The sequence below is a fragment of the Eretmochelys imbricata genome, chromosome 2, assembly GCF_965152235.1.
Source record: "Eretmochelys imbricata isolate rEreImb1 chromosome 2, rEreImb1.hap1, whole genome shotgun sequence".
Taxonomy (NCBI): domain Eukaryota; kingdom Metazoa; phylum Chordata; order Testudines; family Cheloniidae; genus Eretmochelys; species Eretmochelys imbricata.
This window is the reverse complement of record NC_135573.1, coordinates 76711863-76725330: the sequence shown is the minus strand read 5'-3', so window position 1 is coordinate 76725330 and position 13468 is coordinate 76711863. Positions and strand designations below refer to the sequence as shown.

The following is a 13468-nucleotide window of genomic DNA, read 5'->3' as shown; positions in this document are numbered from 1 at the left end:
TGACTAATATCTCTTTCTTGAGTGGTAACGGCTAATTTAGACCCCCATCATTTTATATGTATAGTTGGGATTATGTTTTCCAATGTGCATTACTTTGCATTTATCAACATTGTACTGCATCTGCCATTTTGTTACCCAGCCACCCAGTTTTGTGAGATTCCCCTTGTAGCTCTGTGCATTCTGCTTGGGATTTTACTATCTTGAGTAGTTTTCTAACATCTGCAAATTTTGCCACTTCACTGTTTACCCCTTTTTCAAGATAATGTGTGAATATATTGAATAGGACTGGTCCCAGTTCAGACCCCTGGGGGACACCACTATTTACCGCTCTCCATTCTGAAAACTGACCATTTATTCTTACCCTTTGTTTCCTATCCTTTAACCAGTTACCAATTCATGAGAGGACCTTCCCTCTCATCCCATGACAGCTTACTTTGCTTAAGAGCCTTTAATGAGGGACCTTGTCAAAGACTTTCTGAAAAGCAAAGTACACAATATCCACTGGATCCCCCGGTCCACATGCTTGTTGAACATCTCAAAGAATTCTTGTAGATTGGTGAGGCATGATTTCCCACTACAAAAACCATGTTGACTCTACTTCAACAAATTATGTTCATCTATGTGTCTGACAATTTTGTTCTTTACTATAGCTTCAACCAGATAGCCCGGTACTGAAGTCAGGCTTACTGGCCTATAATTGCCACGATCATCTCTGGTGCCCTTTTTAAAAATTGGCGTCACATAGCTATCCTCCAGTCATTTGGTACGGAAGCGGATTTAAATGATAGATTACAAACTACAGTTAGTAGTTCTGGCATTTCACATTTGAGTTCCTTCAGAACTCTTGGGTGAATACCATCTGGTCCTGGTGACTTATTTCTGTTTAAGTTTATCAATTTGCTCCAAAACCTCCTCTAATGACACCTCAATTTTGGACAGTTCCTCAGATTTGTCACCTAAAAAGAATGGCTCAGGTTTGGGAATCTTCCTCACATCCTCAGCTGTGAAGACCGATGCAAAGAATTCATTTAGTTTCTCCGCAATGGCCTTATCGTCTTTGAGTGCTCCTTTAGCATCTCGATCGTCCAGTGGCCTCACTGGTTGTTTAGCAGGCTTCCTGCTTCTGATGTACTTAAAAATATTTGCTATTACTTTTTGAGTCTTTGGCTAGCTGTTCTTCAAATTCTTTTTTGGCCTTATTATATTTTAACATTTCATTTGCCAGAGTTTATGCTCCTTTGTATTTTCCTCACTAGGATTTAACTTCACTTTTTAAGGGATACTTTTTGTCTCTCACTGTTTCTTTTACTTTGTTGTCAAGTTCATTATCATGAACTTTTGTTCAAAATGCTAAACGCATACAAACATTTGACAGAATTCAGTTAACGTATGCCATTTGTAAATCTTCTCAAACATCTCTGCACTTGCCAAATTCAGGTGGAAGTAGATACAGTGAAAGAAGGGTTGTCCCTATTTGAAACAAGAAAGTACTCCAGTTGGTCCCTTTTAATGGCACAGTGATCTTATGTCCAAACTTGATCTTCTGAAGATTTCTAGCTGGAGTTCTATGAAACTTCATGTTAGTTCAATCCAGACCTCATATGGAAAAAGACTGCAGAATTTCACTATCAGTCACAACACCAAATCCCTATATAGATCAAGTACTATCTGTTTTCCGCCTGAGCTTTAAGGGGAAGTGCTAAGACAGAAGCATGACCTTTTAACAAAGTTATCTGCATAACAACTCACAAGAAATCTTCTAAAGTCAGCATTGGTTAAGATGCAGACTGATTGTGTGTGATTCAATTGAAGTCATGGAGAAATTGTGGTTTTTTTGGGGGGGGGGGGAGGAGGAGAAAGGAGGGCAATCATTTGTCTAGACTGGTGGATTAGTCTGTTGGACTGAATATGTTTTGTTCTAGTGGGATTGCAGTGACTCTATGGGCAGCTAATACAATTGTACCTCTCAAAAATAAATCAGTGCTCATTTGTTAGTGAGCTTGTAATTTAAATTCTTTAAATTGGGAGCTTGTTCAGAAGAATGGATACCAAGTGAATTAATAAATTACATAAGTACTGCAGCAACAATTAACTGTTTGGATTTCCCTGATTTCTCGACTCTGCCCTTGTTACACAACTCTTATAAACATAAGTCAAATATTTTAATTTGGTGCGGTTTCAATGGAATATGTTTCAAAGGTATCGCACTGGAGTTTGAAAAACAGTATGTTTGCACTTACTATGGCTACACCCAATAACTATATATTTATTTGTAATAATAAACATAACTGCATACAGACAACAAAATATGCTTACCTAACCACATTCAGTTATCCACCCAGCTCTAGGTTTAATACAATTGACGACTGAATACATGTGTTAAAAATAAAGATCACAAAAACCAAGTCCTTATTTCAGGGCACTGTATGGAGCACAGCCTCTTAAAAAAAATTGTCCATCTAGGACTCTCAAACTCATCACATGTTCTTGTCCTGACCCCAGTCCCACAATCCTTTGTGGCCACATCCCACAATCTGTTGGCAGTCAAAGCAAGAAACCACGGCTGTTGTGATGCTGGGAACCGATGAGGTGTAGGGTGATGCTGGGGCGGGGGGGGGGGGGGGGGGAGTGTTAGATTCTCCTCAGGGGGAGCTGTTGGCTGTTTTCCCACGCAGTGTGGGTGCTAGATGGCTTGGGTGGTTGATGTTTACTGGTGGCATGGCTGGGAGGTTAGGTGGTGCTGGGGGAGTAGGTAGAGCTTACATAAAGCCTCCTATGAAGAGATGTCAACGGCTCTTTTAAAAAAAGAATCCAGTTGATCACAAGCGTAGAGACACACTTAAGGTTACAAGATAAAGTGCCAAATTAAAAGAAATAACTTCCAATTCTATAGGGCACCTTTCCACATGCAATTAATTTTGCCCATAAATTTACTGCAGGAATAAATGACAGTATTTAGATCACAATTTGACTGTACCCTGAAAACAGGTAGTTAGATGGCCAAAAGCCATTTGCATGGATGAGAGACAGGCAAAGTGGAAACATCACAGGAGGTGGTCAGACACTGCTGCACAAGTCTGGAGAGGCAGTCTAAGAAGATGGAGTGGTCCACCTTGACTTCAGTACTGCTTTCAACAAAGAACGAGAAGGGTGACAGTTTTCATCAGATAAACTCAGAGGTTGCTGATTCTATGGATGAGAGTATTTTCCATGCTATGACAAGAATGAAATCCATACTGAAAATGAAAAGGATATTATTGTGCAAGAGAGAAGGAAAATCTACTTTCTCACACATTGTCAAGACCACATACAGTACAGCACATATTCAAACACAACGTAAAACAGAACATGAAACATGGAGGGGAATAGGCCATTTACAATAAAGTAATTGTAATCAGTGGATCAGCGATGCAAAATGTGATCCAAGTTATTTTACAGAAGATAATGCAGCAGACTAATCTCCACAGGCAAAGTTCATGTTTGTGTGGGTTACTTATTCTCTTACTATTTACTAAGTAAACAATCAGAATCAGCAGCTTTGAAGTCATACAGCACTTGATAAGCAGCCTAATTTGAGGGGATTGGGTATAAAAATCCCCAATCCCATCAGTTTCTAATTGCTGACACCGAGACTCTCAGACTGCCGGCAGAATGGCCTTTCGTTCTTTGCTCCTTGTTTTCTTAGCTGGACTGGTGGTTTTCTCTGAAGCCGCACCACTGGTAAGTGTTTTGGTATTGAGGTGGCCTTTCATGTGTGATCCATGTAACCTACCTCATTTTTTCTTTTTTTAAAATGATGAGAATTGGAATAAGTTAAAGACAAATCAGCCTATTTTATTACATTTATTTTAATTGTATATTGTGCGTTTGAACCTGCACTCTCCTACCGCTTTTCTTATTTCTACAAAAAAAGTGCTTCCCCCTTTGCTGTAGTTATTTATGTTGATGAAAGCAGTAGATAGGCTGTAATAGGAGGTAGCACCTGCTATCAAGATAATTTCAACAGCCACTAAAAAGGACCTTCTCTCCCAAATATGGTTTCAGCCTTGGGAGGCTGTGGAGAAGCAACTCCTCCCCTCACAAGACATCAAAGCCATCATCAGCTGATCATCATCTCAACGGGCAGTACTGGTTGGGTGGACATATGACATGAGAATTCACCTCCCAGAAGGCCTGCCAACTGCTGCCTACTGACTCACCGGCAAATTCCTTCTGTAGTGGCTCTTGCTCCAACCTCAGGAGAGAAGGGAAATGAAGTGGTGCTTTGTCTCTTCTCTACCCACTCTTCCTTTATTGCTCCAGGTCTCCCCATCACCATTCTGTAGTTGGAGAGGACTGCCATATCTCCTGCTCGGAAAGAGGCCTGGGACCAAGTCTAGGGCCCCACTTCCCCTCTTCTCACTTCTGGTGGCACTCATGTGGCTCTGAAAAATGTTGGAGATCCACACACTGTGTAGCCTGTTGATCTCCCCCAGCAGCATTGCCCTTGTACTCCCACTCTGCTCCACAGGGCCACTTCTGATGTTTGGGGAAGCTAGGCCATATGTTTTTAATTATCCTGTCCTCCAAACCCTGACAAAGCTTCTGAGGTGGTGGCTAAGAAACTCCTTTATTCACAGAAGTTGACAACTCCTGCTACAATCTGCCCCACTGATGACATCAGAAACCTCAGCAGGCAGGAGGTTCTTCATCCTAGAAATCGGTGGGGAAGAGTGGGAAAGGAGTGAGAAAGTCAATCAGGGCCACCGAGTTTATTCCGGTTTGTTAGTTTCATAGATGAGTTTTTCTCAGGCTATGTGGCAGCATCTCCAGAGGTGAGGTAGATTGTCATAAGTCCCCAGAAGGGATAACAGGTGAGGGAAGGGGTCACACAGTTTATGTTATTACAATTTTTGAATAAGAACCTTTCTTTGAATAAAAAAAAAATCAGAAACTGAAACCTCATTTTTGGAAGCAATAATGGTTAAACAGACTCGGTAGTTATCACTAACCAGCAGCTACCATAGAGCTCTAAGAGTTTTTTTACACTTAAGGGGTTATGAGACGAGCACGGTCTTGTTGTATCCTCATTCCCTTTGGGGTTGCTGGCTTCTCGGGGAGGAAGCAGTCACTGGTCTAACGAGCACATGGAATATAATTGTTGTAGGGTTTGTGCAGGGGAAGCTACTTATACCTTACTTATACCTTATACCTGTGCACACTTGCCCAAGGGCTGACCACAGTCTGGCCCATAATGGGGTTATGATAGCGAGACAGAGCACATGTGCACGGCTTGCCAAGCTGACAGTTGAACGAAGGGAGGAATGGGGTAATGTGACCACTGGGAAGCCCCTCCTGACCAAGAGAGCTCTCCTCCAGCCCCCACTCTAAAACAAGGAGATCAGATTGCTGGATTCCAAACCATCACCACTCCCCGTTTCCAGGATTAAACTTTTATTCGGTCATCTGTGGCTTGGTTGTGCCAGTTAGCAATAACTCTGCACTGGATGCTAGTCAGAACTGCATCACCCCAGAGGGAGTGCTGAGAGGCATTCCATCTCTGAGGACAGGTTCGCAGTGCACATGAGGAGTGCACCCCTTTGTAGGGTACAGCATATGCTCTCTCCCTGTGATCCTGCAGGCAAAATTTTCGTATTATACAGTAAACTTATGTACCTGGTATATGAAAATATGTGATATCTTCTAATTCTAAAAAATGAAATTTCTAAGGGGCATGCTTTATCATGGCCCATCACTCCTATATAATCTGTCATACAAGAATTACATCTCTCTTTTCCCTATATGCAGGGCTCTCATGATTCCAAGCACCCTCTTATTGTGAAAATTCTAGATTCAGTCAGAGGAAGTCCAGCTTCCAGTGTACCTATTAAATTATATAAAAAGGCTGATGATGGGACCTGGCAGCTCTTAAGTTCAGGGTAAGTCATATAATACAATGAGAAGGGGGTGAGGGAGGCATTGAAAGAGGCTAAAGATTAGAAAACCCACATTTTACATGCATTCATCTTAAAAACATATGTATAATGTCATTAGTTACAATCTGAGAAGTAATAAGATAATTTATGCCTACACCAAATATTTACTCTGTGTGGGGGTCTCTTCTAAGTAAATTATAGCTGCAAAGCTAGCAGACTGGCTCCTGAATGGTTTGAAAAAATTGTAAACACAAGGGAGGTAACTCACAGGCAGCATGAAATGTGGTATAGAAAACTATTCTTCCATCAATTGCTGTTTGACTCTTCCCTCTTCATGACACTTCACTTTATGGCTACAAGAAGCACATCAATTCTTAGCATGAAGTCCACCTCTGCTTTAGCAAAGAATGAAAGCCCACCAATTTCTACATAATATAATACAGTATAGTCAGAAGAGACTTCTAATCTGTATGAAGTCGAAAACTCTAGTTAGGAATTCTGGCTGCACTGGAGCATAAATATATTGTTTCAAGATATCGGTAGTCTAGCAACTTCCAGGAGAAAGTCTAGGGAAACCATTATCCTCTGTCAAGTAGTCTACAATAGTCTGGATCATTTCAGAAAGTGGATAGTGAAAGTCGTCACACTGCAGGAATCCACCACTAATGGGATCCCAGCTTCAGACCAGTAAAGAGCCTAGAACATAAATGTATGCAAGTTCTCCAACATTACTACACAAAGGAATTCTTATAGTGGTGGTGCTCCAAGTATTAGAACAAAGGTGCCAATACATTGTTTAAAGAGTTAGTCTCTGACAAACCTAACGGCCCAGGGCTGCATAGGATCACATTGAGTAGGGGTAAGGGAATGGAAAATCCAGCCCTATGATTTCCCATTTAAACCAAAATGTGCCATCATACCCAAAGAAGGAAGCAAGAGCACATGGTAAACAGCGGAAAGCATATGCTGCCACTTGAGGTATGTATACTTATTCCTAAAAAACATATTGACTATACTAGTAGTGTACACAATACAGTGCACTGAGATGTGTGGGCAGGTGTGTGTGCAAACATTGTGTGGGTGTATGTGCGAGGGGGGGGAGGGAGAGTTGGATGCTCTAGGATCAGTTTCTGAGGGTATTTAAAAAAACCTGAGATCTGATGCAAAGAACATGCAGTGGTATTTTTATTCCGTCTATTTGGCAGAGATGATAATGCAGAGCCCAGTAAGTAGTTGAACTTCATTAGAGACAGAGAAATTACTTCCACGCTCACTTCAGTGTGGTAGTGGAATTTTAACAAGGGATTCTCAGAAGCCCACTTGAGCCCATCACTGTACTTTTAGCTAAAAGAGTTATCAGGGTATAGTTGAGAAAGTCTGTAAAGTAAATGGGAAGTTGCTTGAAAGTGACCAATGTAGGAGAATAAAATGTTTGTCTACTTTTTCTATCAGTCAGGAAAAATTCTAAGAACGGGCTTGAAAGCATATGGCATCTGTGATTTAACAGGTTCCTAGATGGTTTATCATTAAGTGCTGAATTTCCTTGTCTTATACTAAAACAAATGAATGTGTCAGTTGTACTGATTAGCATTTACCTTTTATTGAAATGAAGAAATGCAACAGAGACATTTACAGACTGAGTCTCAGCATTCAGAACTTTAAACAATGGATGGAGATTAGTGAAACACGAATATAAAATACGAGTGTCATACTATCCACCGACATCGGATCACTAATTCCCACACTATAGGACTGATTAAGTGGAAATAGAGTGTTTTTAAGAGGAGCTATGTTAAGCCAGGAGACAAAATTCAATACAGACTCCACATCAGCTAGCACTTAAAGCTCTGCAGTTTCTAGACATTACTAATGTCCTGATAGACTAATTTAAACAAACCTAACTGCTTGTGAAGGTCAGACAACTCAATGGACTAAAAAGATTTCACAAGACTATACTCTTGGTCAAACCTATGGCAACCTCAGTGTAATTCAAATAATTCTTGTAAATAAACCAGAACAAAGTACTCTCCTAAAAAGACAAAATTAGGAACAACCTTATGTGAAGTATTAATAAATAATAGGGTAAATAACCACTAGTTTAAGTTTATTAAAACATCATGGGAGTTATGCACTCTTCGGCCACCGGTGAGTTTTTCTTGTGTGCCCCCTGCTGGCTCTGAAGTAACATTTAAACAACTCTGGACTCAGCCTGACAGCCTTATCAGAAGACAGCAAACACCCATGCCAGGTTTCTTTTGGCTTACCTCCAATCTTTGCGGCAGTAACAATAAAGAAGCTTCTACAGCCCAGACATACTTTGTGGTATGCATGGGAGATCTAGATGCAAGGACAGACTTTGTGAGGCCTCCACAGTACAGAAAGGAACAAGTTATTTCAGATGACCAGTCAGCATTTTCCCAGATGTCTGGCTACAGAATGTCATTGTAGTTCAGTGCTACATATTGCTTCTTTCTTTCAGACATCTGAACACAAAAATAAATATATACTATCTTGCTCTCATGCAGAAAAACCAATGAATATGGCGAGATCCATGAGCTTACAACCGAGAAACAATTTGTAACAGGGTTGTACAAGATTGAGTTTGACACAGTCACTTACTGGAAGGGACTTGGCCTTAACCCATTCCATGAACATGCTGATGTGAGTATTCATTATACTTCTATTTCACATTTAAAAGAGGACCTATAATTGCAAAGAACAAGGCTGTGTTAACTGTAGAGGGTTTAATTAATAACTGTGTCCATTTACTGCTCTCCAGTTTCAAAGACTTTGCCATGAACTAACACCTTCCAGTTCACTGAGCAGTTCAAATTTGCAAACTCAGAGCTCCACAGGAATTTCCACACACCAAATACCCCAGAACTAGCCTCCCATTTGCTCTCAGCAGGCTCCTAGATTTGTTTCTCATCTAGGAACTTCCCCCCACCCCTCACTTCTGCAGCTACCCAGTGGTCTTCCTGGGTTTTTGGGGCATTTGTGGGGGAAGAACAACATGGCTATTTCTCCCTCAGTCTAGTAACTGGAAGAGGAGGGTTCCATATTTTCCTTGGCCCATCACTAATGCTTTTGTTAGTAATGTTTGCCACACAGTGGTACTAGTACAGCAGCTTCATATGCAATTGATTTTATTTAGATTTTTAAAGAAAAGTTGATTCAATGCTCTACCTGCATGCAACACAGTTATTTAAAGTCTATAGACATTATAAAATGGTTTAATATCAACAATATTCCAAGCTAAGTCCTTTTTCAGTTCATTCTCCCCCACCCCACTCACAACCAAGAAATCTTGAAGAAATTCATCAGTTTTGGAAACTGCTCTGAAAATCTCCAGCCTCAAGCTCTGTTGCTTCAAGGTTTGGAGGAGAGGATGTTAAGTTCCAGAATGGAGGCCCCTCCACTGAAAACACTTTGCCAGCAGCCAACAGACAAATAGCTTGGAGCTATCAGTTTGACCATCCCAAATTATTTCTACTGCTGGGTACAATATGAAGAGGGAAACATCCCTTAGCTCAGGAGTAGCCAACCTGAACCTGAGAAGGAGGCAGAATTTACCAGTGTACATTGCCAAAGAGCCACAGTAATAGGTCAGCAGCCCCCCACCCCATATCAGCTCCCTTAGTTGTTCATTTTCCCACTCCTAAATGCTCAGGTGGTTTACATACTGCACATAGCAGAAAGATGACAAACTTTTTTTTAAATAAAGGAGTACTTGTGGCACCTTAGAGACTAACAAATTTATTAGAGCATAAGCTTTCATGGGCTACAGCCCACTTCATCGATGCATAGAATGGAACATATAGTAAGAAGATATATATATATATATATATATATATATATATATATATATACACACACACACACACACACACACACACATATATACACACACACACACACAGAAGGTGGAATTTGCCATACAAACTGTAAGAGGCTAATTCATTAGGATGAGCTATCAGCAGCAGAAGAAAAAAAACTTTTGTAGTGATAATCAAGATGGCCCATTTAGACACTACTGACCACAATACTTACCTACATGCCTCCAGCTTCCATCCAGGATACACCACACGATCCATTGTCTACAGACAAGCTCTAAGATACAACCGCATTTGCTCCAATCCCTCAGACAGAGGCAAACACCTACAAGATCTCTATCAAGCATTCTTAAAAATACAATACCCACCTGCTGAAGTGAAAAAACAGATTGACAGAGCCAGAAGAGTACCCAGAAGTCACCTACTACAGGACAGGCCCAACAAAGAAAATAACAGAACGCCACTAGCTGTCACTTTCAGCCCCCAGCTAAAACCTCTCCAGTGCATCAACAAAGATTTACAACCTATCCTGAAAAATGATCCCTCACTCTCACAGATCTTAGGAGACAGACCAGTCCTCGCTTAGACAGCCCCCCAACCTGAAGAAAATACTCACCAGCAACCACACACACCACACAACAAAAACACTAACCCAGGAACCTATCCTTGCAAAGCCCGATGCCAACTCTGTCCACATATTTATTCAAGTGACACCATCATAGGACCTAATCACATTAGCCACGCCATCAGGGGCTAGTTCACCTGCACATCTACCAATGTGATATATGCCATCATGTGCCAGCAATGCCCCTCTGCCATGTACATTGGTCAAACCAGACAGTCTCTATGCAAAAGAATAAATGGACACAAATCTGACATCAGGAATCATAACGTTCAAAAACCGGTAGAACACTTCAACCTCTCTGGCCACTCAGTAAAAGATTTAAAGGTGGCAATTTTGCAACAGAAAAGCTTCAAAAACAGACTCCAACAAGAAACTGCTGAGCTTGAATTAATATGCAAACTAGATACCATTAACCTGGGTTTGAATAGAGACTGGGAGTAGCTGGGTCATTACACATATTGAATCTATTTCCCTACGTTAAGTATCCTCACACCTTCTTGTCAACTGTCTAAATGGGCCATCTTATCACTACAAAAGTTTTTTTCCTCCTGCTGATAATAGCTCATCTTAATTAATTAGCCTCTTACAGTTTCTATGGCAACTTCCAGTGTGTGTGTGTGTTCGTTCCATTCTATGCATCCGATGAAGTGAGCTGTAGCTCACGAAAGCTTATGCTCAAATAAATTTGTTCGTCTCTAAGGTGCCACTAACAGTGTTAGGGAGGACATTAACAGTCCCCTAACAGTGTTATACATTGAATTGAACACAACACAAAAGAACCATCAACACAGACATGTAATGGTCATCTATTACCCTGTAATGGGCTTATCTTTCCGCTGTTGGTGCTTCATTTTCCCCTCTTCAGCTAGTGGTCTGCAGTCTCCCTGGTGGATGGAGTAATCTGAGGTTTAACCATCCTGCCAAATCTCAGTAAAAATTCTCTCATTTTCAAGTAACAAAGCAGTCTCCCAGCTCTCTCCAGGCTTGGTAATCTTCAACTGTCCTCCATTGTCTCAATAACCCTTTTTTCTTAACAACACAAGGATACACACTTACAGTAGTGGTGTGGACAATTCCTGTGCCCTAACCCTTACCCTTACCAAGGACATGAGGCTGTGTGGGGGGAAAGAGGTTGCTTCCATTTTCTGTTGAACCTCCTTCTGAAGCGTCCCTAAATAAATACAAGTGTCAACTCCGGCCACACTCCCACACCTCCACTGCATTGCTCCAGGCCTCCTCTTTTGCCAGTTTACCCCTCTCCAGGGTTTCTTTCTTTCCACAAATCTTTACTCACTAGCATAGTTTCTCTGACTAATCCTTCTCCAGGATTCCTCTTCCTCCTAAAGACATGCATCCCTACACCCTACCCCACCATGTCTCACTGAGCCCAGATTTCATATGATATAGTTCTATAATCACCTTTTTTAAATTACACGGTTAGCCCCAATAACAGAAGGGCCAGCATGCTGTGTTACAAAACCTTAGAGCCTGCTGAGAGCAAAGAGCACAAACATCAGTCCCTCGTAGGGTTCACAAATGGTCAACAATACCTCATGATCAAAAAGCACATCAAACGTTGTCTCTGTACTGTAACACTGATTTATAAGGTCTTGCACATATTTTACTAGCTTTATGTAATTCACAAAATGTAAAAACAGTGACAGAAAATTGTCATCAAAACATTAGACAACAATATGTATGCTTCCAAAATTTAAACTTGAGGTTAAATCTACACAATAGTTTTGAGGCACAGCTTGTTATTTGGGAACTGGGAAGTAATGAAGAGGACTGGTCACAGACAGAGCCATCTGGATCACTTGGTAAGTTGGATGCAAACACACTATGTTTTAATTCAGCCAGATTTAACAAACAAAGAATACAAGCCATAATTACAGGATGGGGCACTCTGCCTTGGGAAACTGATCTAAAAAGGGCTGGAGGGGCATGATGGAGAATTAGCTGAACATAAGCTCCCAGTGCAATACTGAGGCCAAAAGGGCTAATGAGATCCTTAGATGTATAAACAAGGGAATCTTGAGGAGCAGAGAGGGTATATTACCTCTATACTTGGCACTGGTGCAATGCTACAGAAATATTGTGCCACACTTCAAGAAGGATATTGGTAAGTTAAAAAGGATTCATGGAAGAGCCATGATTAAAGGATTGTAAAATGTATCTTATAGTGATAGACGTATGAATCTCAATCTATTTAGCCTATCAAAGACAAGATTAAGGGGTGAGTCGATCACAGTCCACAAATACCTACGGGGCGGGGGGAGGGGAAATAGAGGGCTCTTCAAATTCAGCAGATAAAGTTATAACAAGATCCAATGACTGGAAGTTGAAGCTACACAAATTTAGACAAGAAATAAGGAGCAAGTTTTTAAACAGTGAGGGTAAGTTGTTCCAAGGGTTAGTTACGAAGGGTTGTGGTGGATTCTCCATCACTGGAGAGATTTAAATTAAGATTGGACTTTTTTCTAACAAATTTGCCCTAGTTCAAGCTGGAATTAATGTGGGTAAATTCTACGGTTTGTGATATGCAAGTGGTCAGATAAGATGATCACAATGGTCCCTTCTGGCTTTAAAAATGTAAAACTATGTTTCAAGCTCTCAAGTGTTTTTTTCTCTCTCTTCTCCAGGTGGTATTCACTGCTAATGATTCTGGTTATCGTCATTATACTATTGCTGCTCTCCTCAGTCCCTTTTCTTACTCAACTACAGCTGTAGTTAGTGAACCAAAGGAATTCGGAACTACACATTAGCCATGCAAATTGTCCTACATTGGTCAATTTAAGATTTGTAGATTGATTCTGCTTTTTGGCTGCAATAATCAATACTTATTACTCACATAACATTTTTCATCTTCAAACACTAACTCAAAAGCAAACGGCTATGCAATGGATTTTTATTTTGTGAATGTATTACCTCTGGTAAAGTCAATAAATGTTTCTTAAAAAGGTTTTCAATTACTCTTTCAAAAAAAAAAATTTCCGGTTCAGAAGAAACACTGTCTCAGGGTTGTAAAAAATTATACTGAAACTCCATTTGCTGAAAGTAAACTGAAATCTTCCATATGGCCGATAACCCATAGT

The 13468-nt window shown here is 40.7% G+C and overlaps 1 protein-coding gene across 1 annotated transcript; it reads left to right on the top strand.

The window, feature by feature from the left end:
- Positions 1-3651: 3651 nt before the first annotated feature.
- On the top strand, positions 3652-13138 carry LOC144260410 (transthyretin-like). Its single transcript, XM_077809033.1, has 4 exons — positions 3652-3720; positions 5788-5918; positions 8441-8576; positions 13016-13138. Exons 1-4 carry the CDS (start codon positions 3652-3654, stop codon positions 13136-13138), a joined length of 459 nt encoding a protein of 152 aa, XP_077665159.1.
- Positions 13139-13468: the final 330 nt, after the last annotated feature.

Excerpts from the sequence above, each read along its gene's own strand:
- LOC144260410 (XM_077809033.1), top strand. The coding sequence starts at position 3,652 with ATGGCCTTTCGTTCTTTGCTCCTTGTTTTCTTAGCTGGACTGGTGGTT. Across the intron at positions 3,721-5,787 it reads TCTCTGAAGCCGCACCACTG|GGCTCTCATGATTCCAAGCA; the intron begins GTAAGTGTTTTG and ends CCCTATATGCAG. Across the intron at positions 8,577-13,015 it reads CATTCCATGAACATGCTGAT|GTGGTATTCACTGCTAATGA; the intron begins GTGAGTATTCAT and ends TCTCTTCTCCAG.